Genomic DNA, 14,975 nt, shown 5'->3' on the forward strand with positions numbered 1-14,975 from the left:
AAAATAAAAATAATGATCATGGCATTCACTTATTGACTGTGGCAGCTGCTTACAACCACAGCAGTCACTTAACAACCGAAGCAGATTATGTCCCCTGCTTTATGACGGTCATGACTTATGATTGCCAGGTTCAAATACAATCATAAGTCAAGGACTACCTGTATATAAATTATAACTGCATTATAACTCATATCTGCACTATGACTGATTCAGTTTTAATGTCTTGAGCAATATCCAAACAATGTAGCAAATTTACAGGCAAAAAAATCTTACTTACCAATTTCCAAAATGCCTTCCAACTATCTCCCCCATCAATGAAAATAAGCAAACACAAACAGTGTAAGAAATTAATCCAATTCCTAATTTCATCAGCATCAGATGCAATCTTTTTAACTTCACATAGAACCCCAGCTGAATATTCTGCCATTTCAAATATAAAGATCAGCTGCAATATTAAACTGATATTTAGAGCAAATAAAGCATATTTTACGAAAGAAAAAAAGCAATTTCAGAGACTTGTAAATAGTTTTGCTTTAAAAAGGCCATCTTATACAAGATATGTAAGATACAAGGATAAAAATAAGTTTAGAGAAGATAAGTTTAAAAAAAATCATGTCCTGTAGTAATATTACTCCACCACCACACTCTATATCCAGCAACTTAGCCACTTCCTGGAGAAGACAGCCCCTCCCAAGTCTGTGTCACTGAGCTTTCCTTCCCACCTGCTACTTCGGCTCTTCCACATAGCTCCGTTTATTGTGCTACACCTAACTTCGTAACAAGTGTGTGTTTTCATGGCAGTCACATTCCATTCTTCACACTTCACAAAGTCACCTACCCTTCTAGGCAAAGCTTTTGGAGAAATCACAGGCAAGGCTGCTCTTCTTCCGTGTGCGTTCATCTCAGTTGTTGACAGCTAAACCAAAGTCCCTTGTCCAAATTACTGGCAAAAGAAAGATGAATGCCCGAAGAATCAGTTCTCAGAAAGCCTCACCTCACGAAGGGCCATTGGAAAGCGATAACTTGGGAGAGCAATCGAAGCCATGCAGTTTATTTGAATATACTCCTTCAGAAAGCCAATTAAGGACTGTCCAGATAGAACTGACCAACGGCAGGCTAATCAGAAGATGCAGGGCAGACAAGGGTAGGCTCCATCTCTACCCTGGAAAACACATTATGACTCTTCGGCTTATTATGGTTAAAGAAACAAGTTTTAACTGAGGGAGATAATTCAGTCAAAGCTCCTTTCTCACAGCTGTGCCTCCTTCATCTACCAAGCAAGAAACTGCGTCTGGCTTTTCTTTTCCTCTCTCCCGCAAAGACGGATCCCCTTTCCCTTGTTGGAAAGGAAAAACAGGCATCTTAAATCTTACGTTACGGCAAGCGGTTAACTTTTAAACAAGATGTAAAACCCAACCTTAGTCAAGTCAGGAAATATTCAAAATCAAGACTGCGATACCCGGCAAAAATTGATGCCGGATAGGTCCAGGGGAGCCAATGCCACCTTCAAATCAAATGTCACTTTACTTTCTGACTGCGATATAAGAAGTAGCTGCAAGACTCCGCCTTGTTCTGGTTAGGGTCATCTGAGGATAGCTTCTTGCCATGTGAAATAGCAGAAGGCTAAACTAAACCAGCTGCATCAGCAAAAGCCCAGGACTGCTTTTATTTTCTTGTTTGACAGCCGCTGCACGGTTCATATAAATATATAAGCATGAGGCATGTTTGTGTGTGTGTATATACCCCTACACAAACACATACACTTATATTTATATATTTACATATATATTTATTTTATTTTATTACATTTATATACCGCCCTTTCCCGAAGGATGTATGTATATATATGTATATGTATGTATATCTATATGTATATGTATATATGTATATATATGTGTGTATGTATATATATATATATGTATGTGTATATCCCTTAATTTCTTAAAGTTCCTTCAGCATGTAGATCCCAATAATTCATGGCAGAACTATCTTATTTTCTTCAAATAGCTGGTCGGCAGCCAGTGGAATGCAGTTCAATGACCACAAACAGGAGAACAATGTGAATCTGGGTTATTTTACTTAGCAAAATTAAAGAATTAAATCCTAATCAGTTACGGAAAAAATGGCAACTGCCTAATAGCTTACTTCTTAATACAGGAGCCTTAACATGCTAGAGCATGTCTGGCTATTGCTGTTGCAGCTTATCCCTTCTTTGTGGCAAACCTTCAGAAAATCAAGGTCCTCAGATTTTAAAGAGGACCAGACAAAAGCACTAAAGCACAGGCATACAATTTTCATGCAGCAAAGACATATCCAAGAGATTATTTCCCATTACATATGTTATGTAATGTAGGGCTGTGGGTCTATACATAGGTTGTTTAGAGTATGTTTTTGGTGTGTGTCATGTATGTGTTTCACTTTGAAAGCGGGCAACCGTTGTGCCCACAGTAAAAAAATGACAATAAAGGTTATCTAAAATAAAAAAAATAAAAATATGAAACTTTTAACAAACTCAGCAAACAAAAGGTTACACAAATGCTTCCAAACATAGAGAGGAAATTCAATTTTTCCTCAACCTTTTGCACTCTTGCCCAATATTTGCACATAGCCTCTGGTATCCTATAGCTTAGGGACCAGAACAAAAAGTACATTTCATTTCACTTCCATTTAATTAATATAGTTAATATAACCTCATAATGTATTTAATAATTGTTCCTTACAAATTGCTACACAGTCATAACTTTCAGAGACTGGAGGGAGGAGCAGTAGTAGTCCTGGAGTTTTAGTTGTGCGTTTCTGGTGTAGCTAATTGCTTTATCTTTAATGAACATCCCTGAAGCTCTTGCACATTAATTTAATAATATTCAGTAATGAACATCCCAGCTCCCTAAACTGAAACTAGAGCGTTAACAACTTTGATCTTTTGATTCAATGACATCACAGCTGCTCAGCCAATCAGTAGCAGGCAATTTTTTACCTCACAGTTCATTATGCAGGTGTTCTGCCTGCCTGCCTGCCTGCCTGCCTGCCTGCCTGCCTGCCTGCCTGCCTGCCTGCCTGCCTGCCTGCCTATCTATCTATCTATCTATCTATCTATCTATCTATCTATCTATCTATCTATCTATCTATCTATCTATCTATCTATCTATATCTCGTATGCAGCCTACATATAAAAAAGCAAAAGTAATTTGCTAATAAAAATACATAAAAATAAAGGAAAGCAACCTGGCGTGATTATGACTTCCTCTCTCATAAGCTTCCCTGTTCCTTTCACTTTGAACTAAAGATCTGTATTTCTTAAAATAAATTTGCTCCCTTCACTGAACAAACAAACCACATGCCACAGCTCTGGATATGTGACAGAGCATCTGCAATGCTGTTGATCATGGTTCTTATGGTGCAATTATTTCTTTAAGGTCATTTTTTCCCCCATACTCTTTCAATCTCTATAATTTCCAATCACAAAAGATGTGAAACTCCCAACAAGGTGAATAGAAGTCGTTACAAGATCTAGCCAAGGTCAAACCCTTGTTCCTTGCCCAGTTACTTTTTAAATTGAAGACTTCTCAGTAAGCTACAAAGCCTAGAGCCAGACACAACCATACCTGCTGCCAAATTTCTAACCTTGGCTTTTATTCCTACTCTCATGAAATCCACAATAACAATGCAATCACCTCACCATAAATACATAGCCGTTCCTTTATTGCCTTTACTTATCTGCAAGCTCCACACAACACCATCTCTTCTCTTCAGCAGATACAGGTAGTCTTCAACTTATGACTGTAACAGAGCCAGCCCATAATGAAGTCTGTGGGGATCCCGTGGGCTGGGATGGGGGCGGGGGTTAGCTGGTCAGTCATAAGAGAGGTTGGATTGTAAAGTGTCCAAATGTTGTCACATGATCATGGGGGCACTATAGTGACCACATCTTCAAAACCATCATTTTTGAAAAAAGGTTTTAAGTAGCTTTTCAGGAGTCTGTCGTAACTTCAAACAGTTGCTAAACTCTTCTCCTACAATAGGAATTCAGTCTTATTTGTGTTTCTAACTATATTTACTGAGAACACCCCACGTTTTCCAAGAGGTTCAAGCAAGCCTTTTTCTTACACTGCATATCAGGCTGTGCTGTTAAAAAGGGAAAAAACTAGCCGTTTTTTATTGCCTTTAAGGGGGTTCCTTTTGAGCAGAAACAGGGTCCTGCAGAGTCTAATAGAAATCAAGTAACTGGACAATGTAGACCAGGGGTGTCAAACTCAATTTCATTGAGGGCCGCATCAGCATTGTGGTTGCCGTCAGGGGGCCGGGTGGGTATGGCCAGGGTGGGCGTGGCCTACTGGGTGGGGGTGGCTAGACTGCGTATGGCCTACTGGGTGGGCGTGGCCAGCTCTACATCGTTCGCATCAAGGGTGCCTATGGGGGCCTGGGCAGGAGTGGGACAGATCTGAGGGTCTCTGGCAGAAGGAGGGTCTTTGGGCCAGGGCCAAGGCAGAGGGGGCCGTTCCGTCACTGTTTCCAGGATGGCTTCACAGGCCACATGAAACCACTTCGCGGGCCAGATCCGGCCCCCGGGCCTTGTGTTTGACATGTCTGATGTAGACTTTGGGGATGAATGTAGGAGCCCCATTTTTAATATTCTGTAATGTTCTTGAGGTAACCCTGCACTAGGACTCATTGCAGAGGTAGCATTTTCAATTCTCCTAACACTCCAGGGCAATGCTATACCAAGGGCATGGTGGCAAATTAACTTATTAAGGTTCATCACATCACTCCAACTTCCTGCTAACATGCTCCATCCTTCCCGGGAAAACTCCCATGCCCATCTACAATGTGTAGGGGGAGGGAAGTAGAGTTTGTTGTGGGTGTCTTGAAGTGCGTGTCAGCCCTTCAAAGTAGACCAGGTCATGAAACAAGTATTTCATGAACTGCTGGGACTCTTCTTCATTGACGTAGGTTATAATTACAGAATCCTGAAAGTCTGACAGAGATTTTCTCTCTCCCGAGACAATTTTTGATTTCCCCCCCTCACTCCTTATTGTCTCTCTGAGCTAAAGTGATCTTTACATAACAGCAGTTGCATTCCTTCTTCAAGGCATCGCCGTACTCCTCTATTGTTGTTAGTTGCAAACTCGTGTCCGACCCATCGCGACCCCATGGACAACGTTCCTCCAGGCCTTCCTGTCCTCTACCATCTTCTGGAGTCCATTTAAGCTCACGCCTACTGCTTCAGTGACTCCATCCAGCCACCTTATTCTCTGTCGTCCCCTTCTTCTATTGCCCTCAATCTTTCCCAGCATTAGGCTCTTCTCCAGTGAGTCCTTCCTTCTCATTAGGTGGCCAAAGTATTTGAGTTTCAGCTTCAGGATCTGGCCATCTAAAGAACAGTCAGGGTTGATCTCCTCTAGGACTGACCGGTTTGATCGCCTTGCAGTCCAAGGGACTCACAGGAGTCTTCTCCAGCACCATAGTTCAAAGGCTTCAATTCTTTGGTGCTCAGCCTTTCTTATGGTCCAACTTTCACAGCCATACATTGCAACTGGGAAGACCATAGCCTTTACTATACGCACTCTTGTTGGCAGGGTGATGTCTCTCCTTTTTAGTGTGCTGTCTAGATTTACCATGGCTTTCTTCCCCAGGAGCAAGCATCTTTTAATTTCTTGGCTGCAGTCCCCATCTGCGGTGATCTTGGAGCCCAAGAAAATAAAATCTGTCACTACCTCCATTTCTTCCCCATCTATTTGCCAAGAATTGAGAGGGCCGGATGCCATGATCTTGGTTTTCTTAATGTTTAGTTTCAACCCAAGTTTTGCACTCTCCTTCTTCACTCGTAACAAGAGGTTCTTTAGTTCCTCGTCACTTTCTGCCATTAGAGTGGTATCATCTGCATATCTTAGGTTGTTGATATTTCTCCCGGCAATCTTAATTCTAACTTTTGATTCATCTAGCCCTGCCTTTCTCATGATGTGATCTGCATATAAGTTAAACAGGCAGGGCGACAGTATACAGCCTTGCCGGACTCCTTTCCCAATTTTGAACCAATGAGTGGTTCCGTGTCCAGTTCTGACTGTTACTTCTTGACCCTCATATAGGTTTCTCAAGAGACAAATAAGATGGTCTGGTACTCCCATCTCTTTAAGAACTTGCCACAGTTTGTTGTGATCCACACAATCAAATGCTTTAGCATAGTCAATGAAGCAGAAGTAGATGTTTTTCTGGAACTCCCTAGCTTTCTCCATGATCCAGCGTATGTTGGCAATTTGATCTCTAGTTCCTCTGCCTCTTCGAAATCCTGCCTGTACTTCTGGTAGTTCTCGATCCATATACTGCTGGAGTCTAGCTTGTAGAATTTTAAGCATAACTTTACTAGCATGTGAAATGAGTGCAATGGTGCGATAGTTCGAACATTCTTTGGCACTGCCTTTCTTTGGAATTGGAATGTAAACTGATCTTTTCCAATCCTGTGGCCACTGTTGAGTTTTCCAAATTTCCTGGCAAATTGCGTGTAGCACTTTTACTGCATCATTTTTTAAGATTTTGAACAGCTCAGCTGGAATACTGTCACCTCCACTAGCTTTGTTGTTGCTCAGCTTTTCTAAGGCCCACTTCACTTCACATTCTAGGATGTCTGGCTCGAGGTCAGTGACCACCTCATCGTGGTTATCAGGGACGTTAAGCTTGTTCTTGTATAGTTCTTCTGTGTAATTTTGCCACCTTTTCTTAATCTCTTCTGCCTGTTAGATCCCTGCCATTTTGGTCCTTTATCATGCCCATTTTTGCATGAAACATTCCCTTCATCTCTCCAATTTTCTTGAAGACATCTCTAGTCCTCCCTATTCTATTGTTTTCTTCTATTTCTTTGCACTGTTCATTTAAGAAGGCATTCTTATCTCTTCTAGCTATTCTCTGGAATTCTGCATTCAATTGGTTGTATCTTTCTTTTTCTCCCTTGCCTTTCGCTTCTCTCCTTTCCTCAGCTATTTGCAAAGCTTCCTCAGACAACCATTTTGCTTTCTTGCATTTCTTTTTCTTTGGAATGGTTTTTGGTTGCTACCTGTTCTACAATGTTGCGAACCTCTGTCCATAGTTCTTCAGGCACTCAGTCTATCAGATCTAATTCTTTAAATCTATTTGTCACCTCTACTGTATATTTGTCAGGGATATGATTTAGTTCATACCTGAGTGGCCTAGTGCTTTTCCCTACTTTCTTCAGTTTAAGCCTACATTTTGCAACAAGAAGCTCATGGTCTGAGCCACAGTCAGCTCCTGGTCTTGTTTTTACTGACTGTATAGAGCTTCTCCATCTTTGGCTGCAGAGCACATAGTCAATCTGATTTCTGTGTTGACTGTCTGGTGATGTCCGTGTGTAAAGCCATATCTTGGGTTGTTGGAAAAGAGTGCTTGCTATGACCATTGTATTCTCTTGACAAAATTCTATCAGCCTGTGCCCTGCTTCATTTTGTACTCCAAGGCCAAACTTGCTTGTTATTCCGGTTATCTTTTGGCTTCCTACTTTAGCATTCCAATCCCCCGTGATAATAAGGACATCATTTTTTGATGTTAGTTCTATAAGGTGCTGTAGGGCTTCATAGAACAAGTCAATTTCATCCTCTTCAGCACCGGTGGTTTGGGGCATAGACTTGAACTACTGTGATATTGAATGGTTTGCCTTGGATTCGAACTGAGATCATTCTGTCATTTTGAGGATTGTATCCCAGTATTGCTTTTCCTACTCTTTTATTGACTATGAAGGCTACTTCATTTCTTCTGAGGGATTGTTACCCGCAGTAATATACCTGATGGTCATCTGAATTAAATTCACCTATTCCTGTCCATTTTAGTTCGCTGATTCCTAAGATGTCGATGTTCAGTCTTGTCATCTCTTGTTTGACCACGTCCAGCTTTCCTTGATTAATGGATCTTACATTCCAGGTTCCTATGGAGAAAAAATCTTTACAGCATCAGACTTTCCTTTCACCACCAGATACATCCACAGCTGACCGTCCTTTCAGCTTTGGCCCAGTTGCTTCATTCTTTCTGGCACTACTAGTACTAGCCCTCTGCTCTTCCCCAGTAGCATTTTGGACGCCTTCCAACCTGAGGGGCTCATCTTCCAGTATCATATTGTTTTGCCTTTTGGTATTGTCTATAGGGTTTTCATGGCAAAGATACTGGAGTGGGTTGCCATTTCCTTCTCCAGTGGATCACATTGTCAGAACTCTCTGCTATGACCTTTCCGTCTTGGGTGGCCCTGCACGGCATAGCTCATAGCTTCATTGAATTAGGCAAGCCCCTTCGCCACGACAAGGCAGTAATCCATGAAGCGGCCGTACTCCTCTACACAAAAATATTTTCCTTAAATAATCCCCTCTTCACTTCCTTAAGGGAAATCCCCTCAAGTTCCTATTTTCTGTAAAAAGTAAATGTCACTTAGGTGAATGGACTGTGTAGAAGATAAGATAAGATGATAAGATAAGATAAGATAAGATAAGATAAGATAAGATAAGATAAGATAAGATAAGATAAGATAAGATAAGATAGACAGACACAATTTAAAGTACTTGCAGCAAAAAAACCCCTATTACTCTCATTGGATTTGCAACTTTGTAAAGGATTACATTGATTCCAGAGGGAAGGAGTGTTATGAAGGACCCTTAAAGAGTTTTTGCTTCTATGGGTTATATTTCTTGATTTTGTCATATTAAAAATTAAAACTGGTGCATCTGCAGCTGCTAGCACTCTTCACAATTCTTTGATGAGATCTTAATGTTGTATTATTTCTCAACATAGGCTGGCAAATAATTTTGATTTCACAAACTCTTGAGACAGTCTCGGGAGACCCCCTGGGGTCTCAGGAGCACACTTTTAAGAAATACTGGTCTAGTATAATGGTCAATCTCAAATTTAAGTAATGAAATAAGAAGCAATGTAATGAGTAAAGAGATTGCTGATTTATTCAGTCCTCCAGTCCATAATATTATCAGACTATGCATAAAAAATAATTTTAAAAACAAAAAAGTTAATTTTTTTCTATTCTATTTTTAAAAATGCACTTATTTTATGCATTGAATTTTTTGGGTGAAGGAAGGAAAGAAAATTAGTTTTAGTTGTTTTTTAAAATAGTTAGGGATTACAACTCAGAGAAATCTGCATGTGCTTAAACATGCATAGCCTTCTAATTCTAATTCAATGGTAACAGAAACATATACCATGTATGCCCAACAACATTCTTATTTAGTTTCTGCAGGACATATGAATGGCAAGGCTGTTTTTCAAACATGGGTCATAAATTGGCAGATTTGAGAATGAAAGACAATCTCTCAGAAAGAGAACAAAATGGAATATGCTATAAAAAGACACAACTGATTGATGAGCCATGAAGAGTAGCTTATTCTGAGTTTGCAGGATGCAACTTGTCCCAGTTATTATTTTTGCTTCATTCATCAGTTGTTACTGGGATAGCATTTTGCCTACTAAAAGTAGAACAGACATGCCCTAAACTGAATCAGTTCAATCCAGAGTATATTATAGCCTTCTGACTCGTCTTTGTAGCATGACTTTCAGCTCCTATTGTAGGTGGATTAGTCTGACAGGCTTACTGATTTGGAAGTCAACTGTAGTGACCTCACTACTGCAGCGATCCCACCAGTGTTCCCTTCTTTCTTGAAATAATGGCCCTATTTTAATTCTGGAAGCTCTGGAATACTCATGATAATCTAAAAGCAAAAAAAACAGCTACTGACAAGGTGGCTTGGTAGAATCTTTCTATTAAAGGGATAACACATAAATATGTAAAGAATGACTGTATATACTCAGCCATCACAAATATAGAAACAGGAATATGAATTATTTACTACCTTTAGTTAAATGAAAACAAGAGTCTGTAGGAGCCTTTCAAGTGAAAAAAAACAACAACCCTGTACAAGAACATCCCCCTTTTCAGGTATTCTCTTTGTAACTGCAATGGGGTGAAGAAAGAGAAGAAAACCATACATGCATCATAGATATTATGTCTTTACCACCTCTGCCTCACACATTTTTGCAGAAGCATATGGGAAAAAAATGCTGCCAGACATGCATAGGTATTTCCCATCATATAAAATCCTAAGTACACATACAGCTTATTAAATCACAGGAAATGCCACGACTGTATAGCACTTACGCAGCACAATATGCATTCTCTTCCTTCAACACCCTCACCTAATGGGCAGTCAAAACACAACCGCCTGGGCCAGGGGTAGGCCATCTTGGCTCTTTTATGACTCGTGGACTTCAACTCCCAGAATTCCTGAGCCAGCCATGCTGAGGAGAAAGGGAGAGGTTTCCATGCTGAGCCATGCTGGCTCAGGAATTCTGGGAGTTGAAGTCCACAAGTCATAAAAGAGGCAAGGTGGCCTACCCCTGGCCTGGGCTCTATAATGTATAACGCTATGCTTTGCTAAACTTTGACTTGTGATATAGCCTGCAACTGACTGGATTCATATGTTTGTGGTACAAACCGTGGTTTTTCAAAACCAAATCGTGGGGTTCACATAACACACTAATCTTTAGTGCAATTTGTGAACCCAACCACATGTTTGTTCTCTTCAGCCACATTACAATGATTATAAAGCTAAAGGGTTTTTTTTTAAAAAAAATTAAGGTTTCACATTTATACTAGTTGTGTATATCACCATAACCTGAAAACTGCAATTTTCTGCAAGCAAAGGGATAATCAGGATGTTATTGGACACTTTTCTCCTAAACATACTTTCTAAAACTTAATATGATTTTTTTTATGGTTCTTGGAGTTACTTATTCCCAATTTCAAGAGTAGGTATCTCCTACTTCTTTAACATAGAATGCATGAATTTGTACTTTGTATGCTTATTCCAGCACAGGAAAAAAAATAAGTTGTACTTTACAAAATATTGCTTAAATCCAACCTTTCGCACCCAACCTTTTCTTTCTTTCACTCTGTACATATTCAGTGTTAGCTAGCAAATCTCTTGCTGCAGTTCTAAGGCAACTAAAAAAGCAACTTACCTGTTAACATTAATAATTGCCAAGATTCTTCTGTTATAACTGTATTATTTTAAAATATATAGATACGAAGTAACACTTAACAATCAGCTCTACATAGTTTACGTATGATACAGAGATTATTAGACCAGAGGCCCCCAATCTTTTGGGCACCAGAGACCAGTTCTGAGGAGAGTTTTCCGCGGACTGGAGGGGACCTGGTTTCGTGTGCTGCCTGCTAGCTGCGGATGGGGCTTTGCTTGTGTGGCCCAGTTGCTGGACCACGGACTGGAGATTGGAGACCCCTATATTAGACGATTGGTTTGGGGTGTCTACATAAAACTAAATTATACTCATAATACAGGGCAGCATCACTGTGTCTATGTAGTTGCAGATAACAAGGTAACAGTGCTAAATATCAACCACATTCATATTAAGCAAATTGAGGTTCTGCTAAATATCACTTTCCCGTCACAAAGGACAAAATGTAAAGATAAAAAGGGGATAAAGATGAAATGACTCATGACAATCCAATTGTCCAGCAGGGATTTTAAAAAGTTCTTGGTAGCTCTCCTAGAATTTTTTTTAAAGCAATAGCTTCATAAAAGGGCTACCCCTCCGTCAAGTTTAAGAAATAAAAATCATGGACGATAGACACATGGACTCTAATTCCACTTCCTTTATCCCACCTACTCTAAAGATGAGGTCTGCAGTGGGGCTGGAAATGCCCTTGGCCAAACACATTTGAGAAAGCACCACTTTTGAGAATTGGAGTAGATTAGGCAAGAAACCTTGGTGAGAGTTTAAAAAGGACTCATATGTTCCTCAGGGTTTTCCAAAGACATTCAACAGCCACCAGTGGAGCAGCAATTGTGCTTTCATATTGTAAGCAAGGCCCTGAATATCTAAGTAGCTGTTGTGAGAAATCAGATATGGTTGGTAAGGAACTGTCACGTAGCTAAAATCTGCTTTGATTTGAATTGGACTCCTGGTCATTTCATGGACATATATTGTTTTCTTGTCAATATTATACAAGTCATTTTCCATTAATTTCAAGGTTAAAAAAAAGAAACAGTCTGCCTTGGGATAAAATCTGCAGTAAAATGTTTATGTTTATGTTTATGTTTTATTTAATTTATATACCGCCCTTCTCCCTGGGGACTCAGGGCGGTTCACAGGGCATATAAATAAAAATACAATACTATACAAAAGTTAAAACAAAGATTAAATCAGTGCCCAATTAAAAACAAATGTCTGTTATATGGTTCCATTCTGATTCTCAATTAATAAAAAGTAGTGCTGAAGTTTGATTACCAGTCTTCCTACAAGAAACAGATTTATTTTGCCTAGTGCAGTCAAGTTATTTACAAACTGTGAATATCTAGAATCAGATAAACACAGGAAAAAAATGAAGCAAAAGAATAAAATGTCCCTGGATTTAAATACCCTTGAGTTTTATTTTGGCCCTTCCAATCACATTCAAGGAAGTTAACAGAGTTGATTTGCCTTGAACTATTTTTATAGAGAAGTCATTTCTAGCTTATCTTTGACCAAAACAAGATTAATCACGCTAGTGTACATTTTCATTCCATTTATTCACTTATTTAAATTACTTGTGTTTCCCAAATAAGTGACATTCCAACACAAATATAATCAGAATAGAATAACAAGAGTTGGAAGGGATCTTGGAAGTTTTCTAATCTAACACACACCCACTCAAGCAGGAAACTCTATCCCAGGGGTAGGCAACCTTGACTCTTTTATGATTCGTGGACTTCAACTCCCAGAATTCCTGAGCCAGCATGGCTCACCTTGGAAACCTCTCCCTTTCCCCTCAGCATGGCTGGCTCAGGAATTCTGGGAGTTGAAGTCCACGAGTCCTAAAAGAGCCAAAGTTGCCTACCCCTGCTCTATAGGTGTTGGGGGTTTTATTGCGGTTTTTTTATATTATTATTTATTGTTTTAGCTCGGGCTTATATTTAATTCTCTTTTAACTTTTGTACTTGGTATTTTATATGTGCCCTGTTCACCGCCCTGAGTCCTTCGGGAGAAGGGCGGTATACAAATATAATAAACTTAAACTTAAACTTATACCATTTCAGATAAATGGAAAGAAATACAAGCTTTCTATCTCAAAGCTTTTAAAATCTTAATGTGAAGATTATCCATCAAACAGTAATTTATATTTTTATACTCAGTGATAAAACTAAACAACTAGCATTCAAACATGAAACACAGCTATGGGAATCACTTCTAAATTAATACTATGGATCCTGAAGGCCATGTAAATCTGAGAGAATCTTAGAAGCAGGCTACTCTCTCCTAAGTATCTCCAATGATTCAAAAAATCCAATTTGCATTTCAGATTCTACGTATGTAGATATGCACAAGCTGTAATCTTTTACATGAGTCCTACACTTAAGTTAGGGAAGTATTGTCTGAATAGGCAAAAGATGACACAGTTGCCAGGACCATATTGATGCTAAGTACACAAGAAGTCAAATGTAGCTTCCAAATCAAAACTGGATACAGTATTTCATTGCTCAAATCAAAACTGCATACACTATTTTTCCCCCAGCTTTGTGACTGCACAAAGCAAAATCACAAACTTGTATCTGAATCCATAGGAGCTAGATTATATAGGACACTCCCCTGTACAATGCATTCATTGGAATCCCATGCACTGCATTTTTATAAGATGTGAACAAAGTCTTAGTTATTAAGTTCTAGAACTCCAGGTAAGCATACAAAGGAATATGCTACGGATGCAGTATCTTGCAAAAGTTCCCAAAATCAGGTGGATTTTATTCCACACATCCTTCCTTGCAGGACAGACCACTCTTGTCCCCCCAACACTTAAGAGGGTCTGAAACTTTGGGCACTGCTTATCCCAATTAGACCCTCATTCATTTGGCCCCATACTGCCAACACGCTCAAAAGATTCAACAATTCAATTCAGCAGGAATCTTTCCATCCCAAATTGGAAATATCAGGGATTGATCTACAGCTTTCTTCCTCTTTTATCCCATGGTTGTTACCTTTAGTCACAAACTATTCATAAGACACTTTCAGGGGAAAAAAAATAAAAAAAAATCCAGAATCGGAATTAATATTTACCCATGACCCTTCTCCACCTGCAAATTGATCTTGTTATAGTATCATTTCAATTGTCCTTGTCACATATGTAATCATCTTTTGGATATTTCAATATGCTTTGTATTCACATATTTTATTAATGGTTAGGACACATGGGTGGAGCACAGCTTTATCTCCAGTTTTTTTAAGTGTGAAAAAGTACAGCCCTTGAGTATCTACTTCAAATGATTTGGTGAAACGATATGAATCCCAGCTTGGGTGTCCATGTTTATGATAAACAAAATATCTGAATATAGTTATATAATTAACATTTCTATATAATTAACAAAGGATTATAGCTTGAAATAGCTGACAATAGGAGGAATCAGTAGGAGAAAATTCTAGGTTTAATTGCACATAATATTGTTGAAAGGTTTTGCAGAATAAACACTGAATCTGACGGGAACTGCAAAGAATAAGCATGTTTCTCTTCATAGCTTGGCTGTCAAAAATTTTTTTAAAAAATGCTTACCTGTTTTATCTTGGGATTTGCCTTAGGCAACAGGCTGGCTGACAAAACTGATGTAAATGGTGAGACACAAAGTTCAGGAAAAGGATTTGGTATGGGTGGGATTTCTGGCATATTAAACACTGTCTTTTTTGTCCTATATTGAAGAGAGATCATGTATTGTTTATATAAGCATACTTATCTATATTCAGTTCAAAATTACAAGTAGTAGTTATACATGCAGAAATTGCAATCTGTGGACATGCACAGATTTTATTAGGAAAACCTGAAGCTAAATATCCCAAAGCCAAACCAATACTGGTGCTCCATTCTCCCAAGTGGAGAAAGCACATTTTGCACTGGAATGATTTCTAGCAACGTTCTTTGATTATGTAGG

At 39.1% G+C, this 14,975-nt stretch overlaps 1 protein-coding gene across 2 annotated transcripts in view; it reads right to left on the minus strand.

Moving 5' to 3' along the window:
* GRB14 (growth factor receptor bound protein 14) overlaps positions 1–14,975 on the minus strand; it is a 65,294-nt gene that overhangs the window by 47,948 nt on the left and 2,371 nt on the right. Inside the window, exon 2 of one of the 2 annotated variants that reach the window (XM_083365659.1) lies at positions 14,603–14,735. In XM_083365659.1, coding sequence (XP_083221785.1) covers positions 14,603–14,735 — 133 coding nt within the window. Of the gene's footprint in view, positions 1–838; positions 957–14,602; positions 14,736–14,975 lie in introns of those variants that run through there. The other variant, XM_083365658.1, reaches the window with a different exon arrangement.

This window comes from Vipera ursinii (assembly GCF_947247035.1).
Source record: "Vipera ursinii genome assembly, chromosome: 1".
Classification (NCBI taxonomy): Eukaryota; Metazoa; Chordata; class Lepidosauria; order Squamata; family Viperidae; genus Vipera; species Vipera ursinii.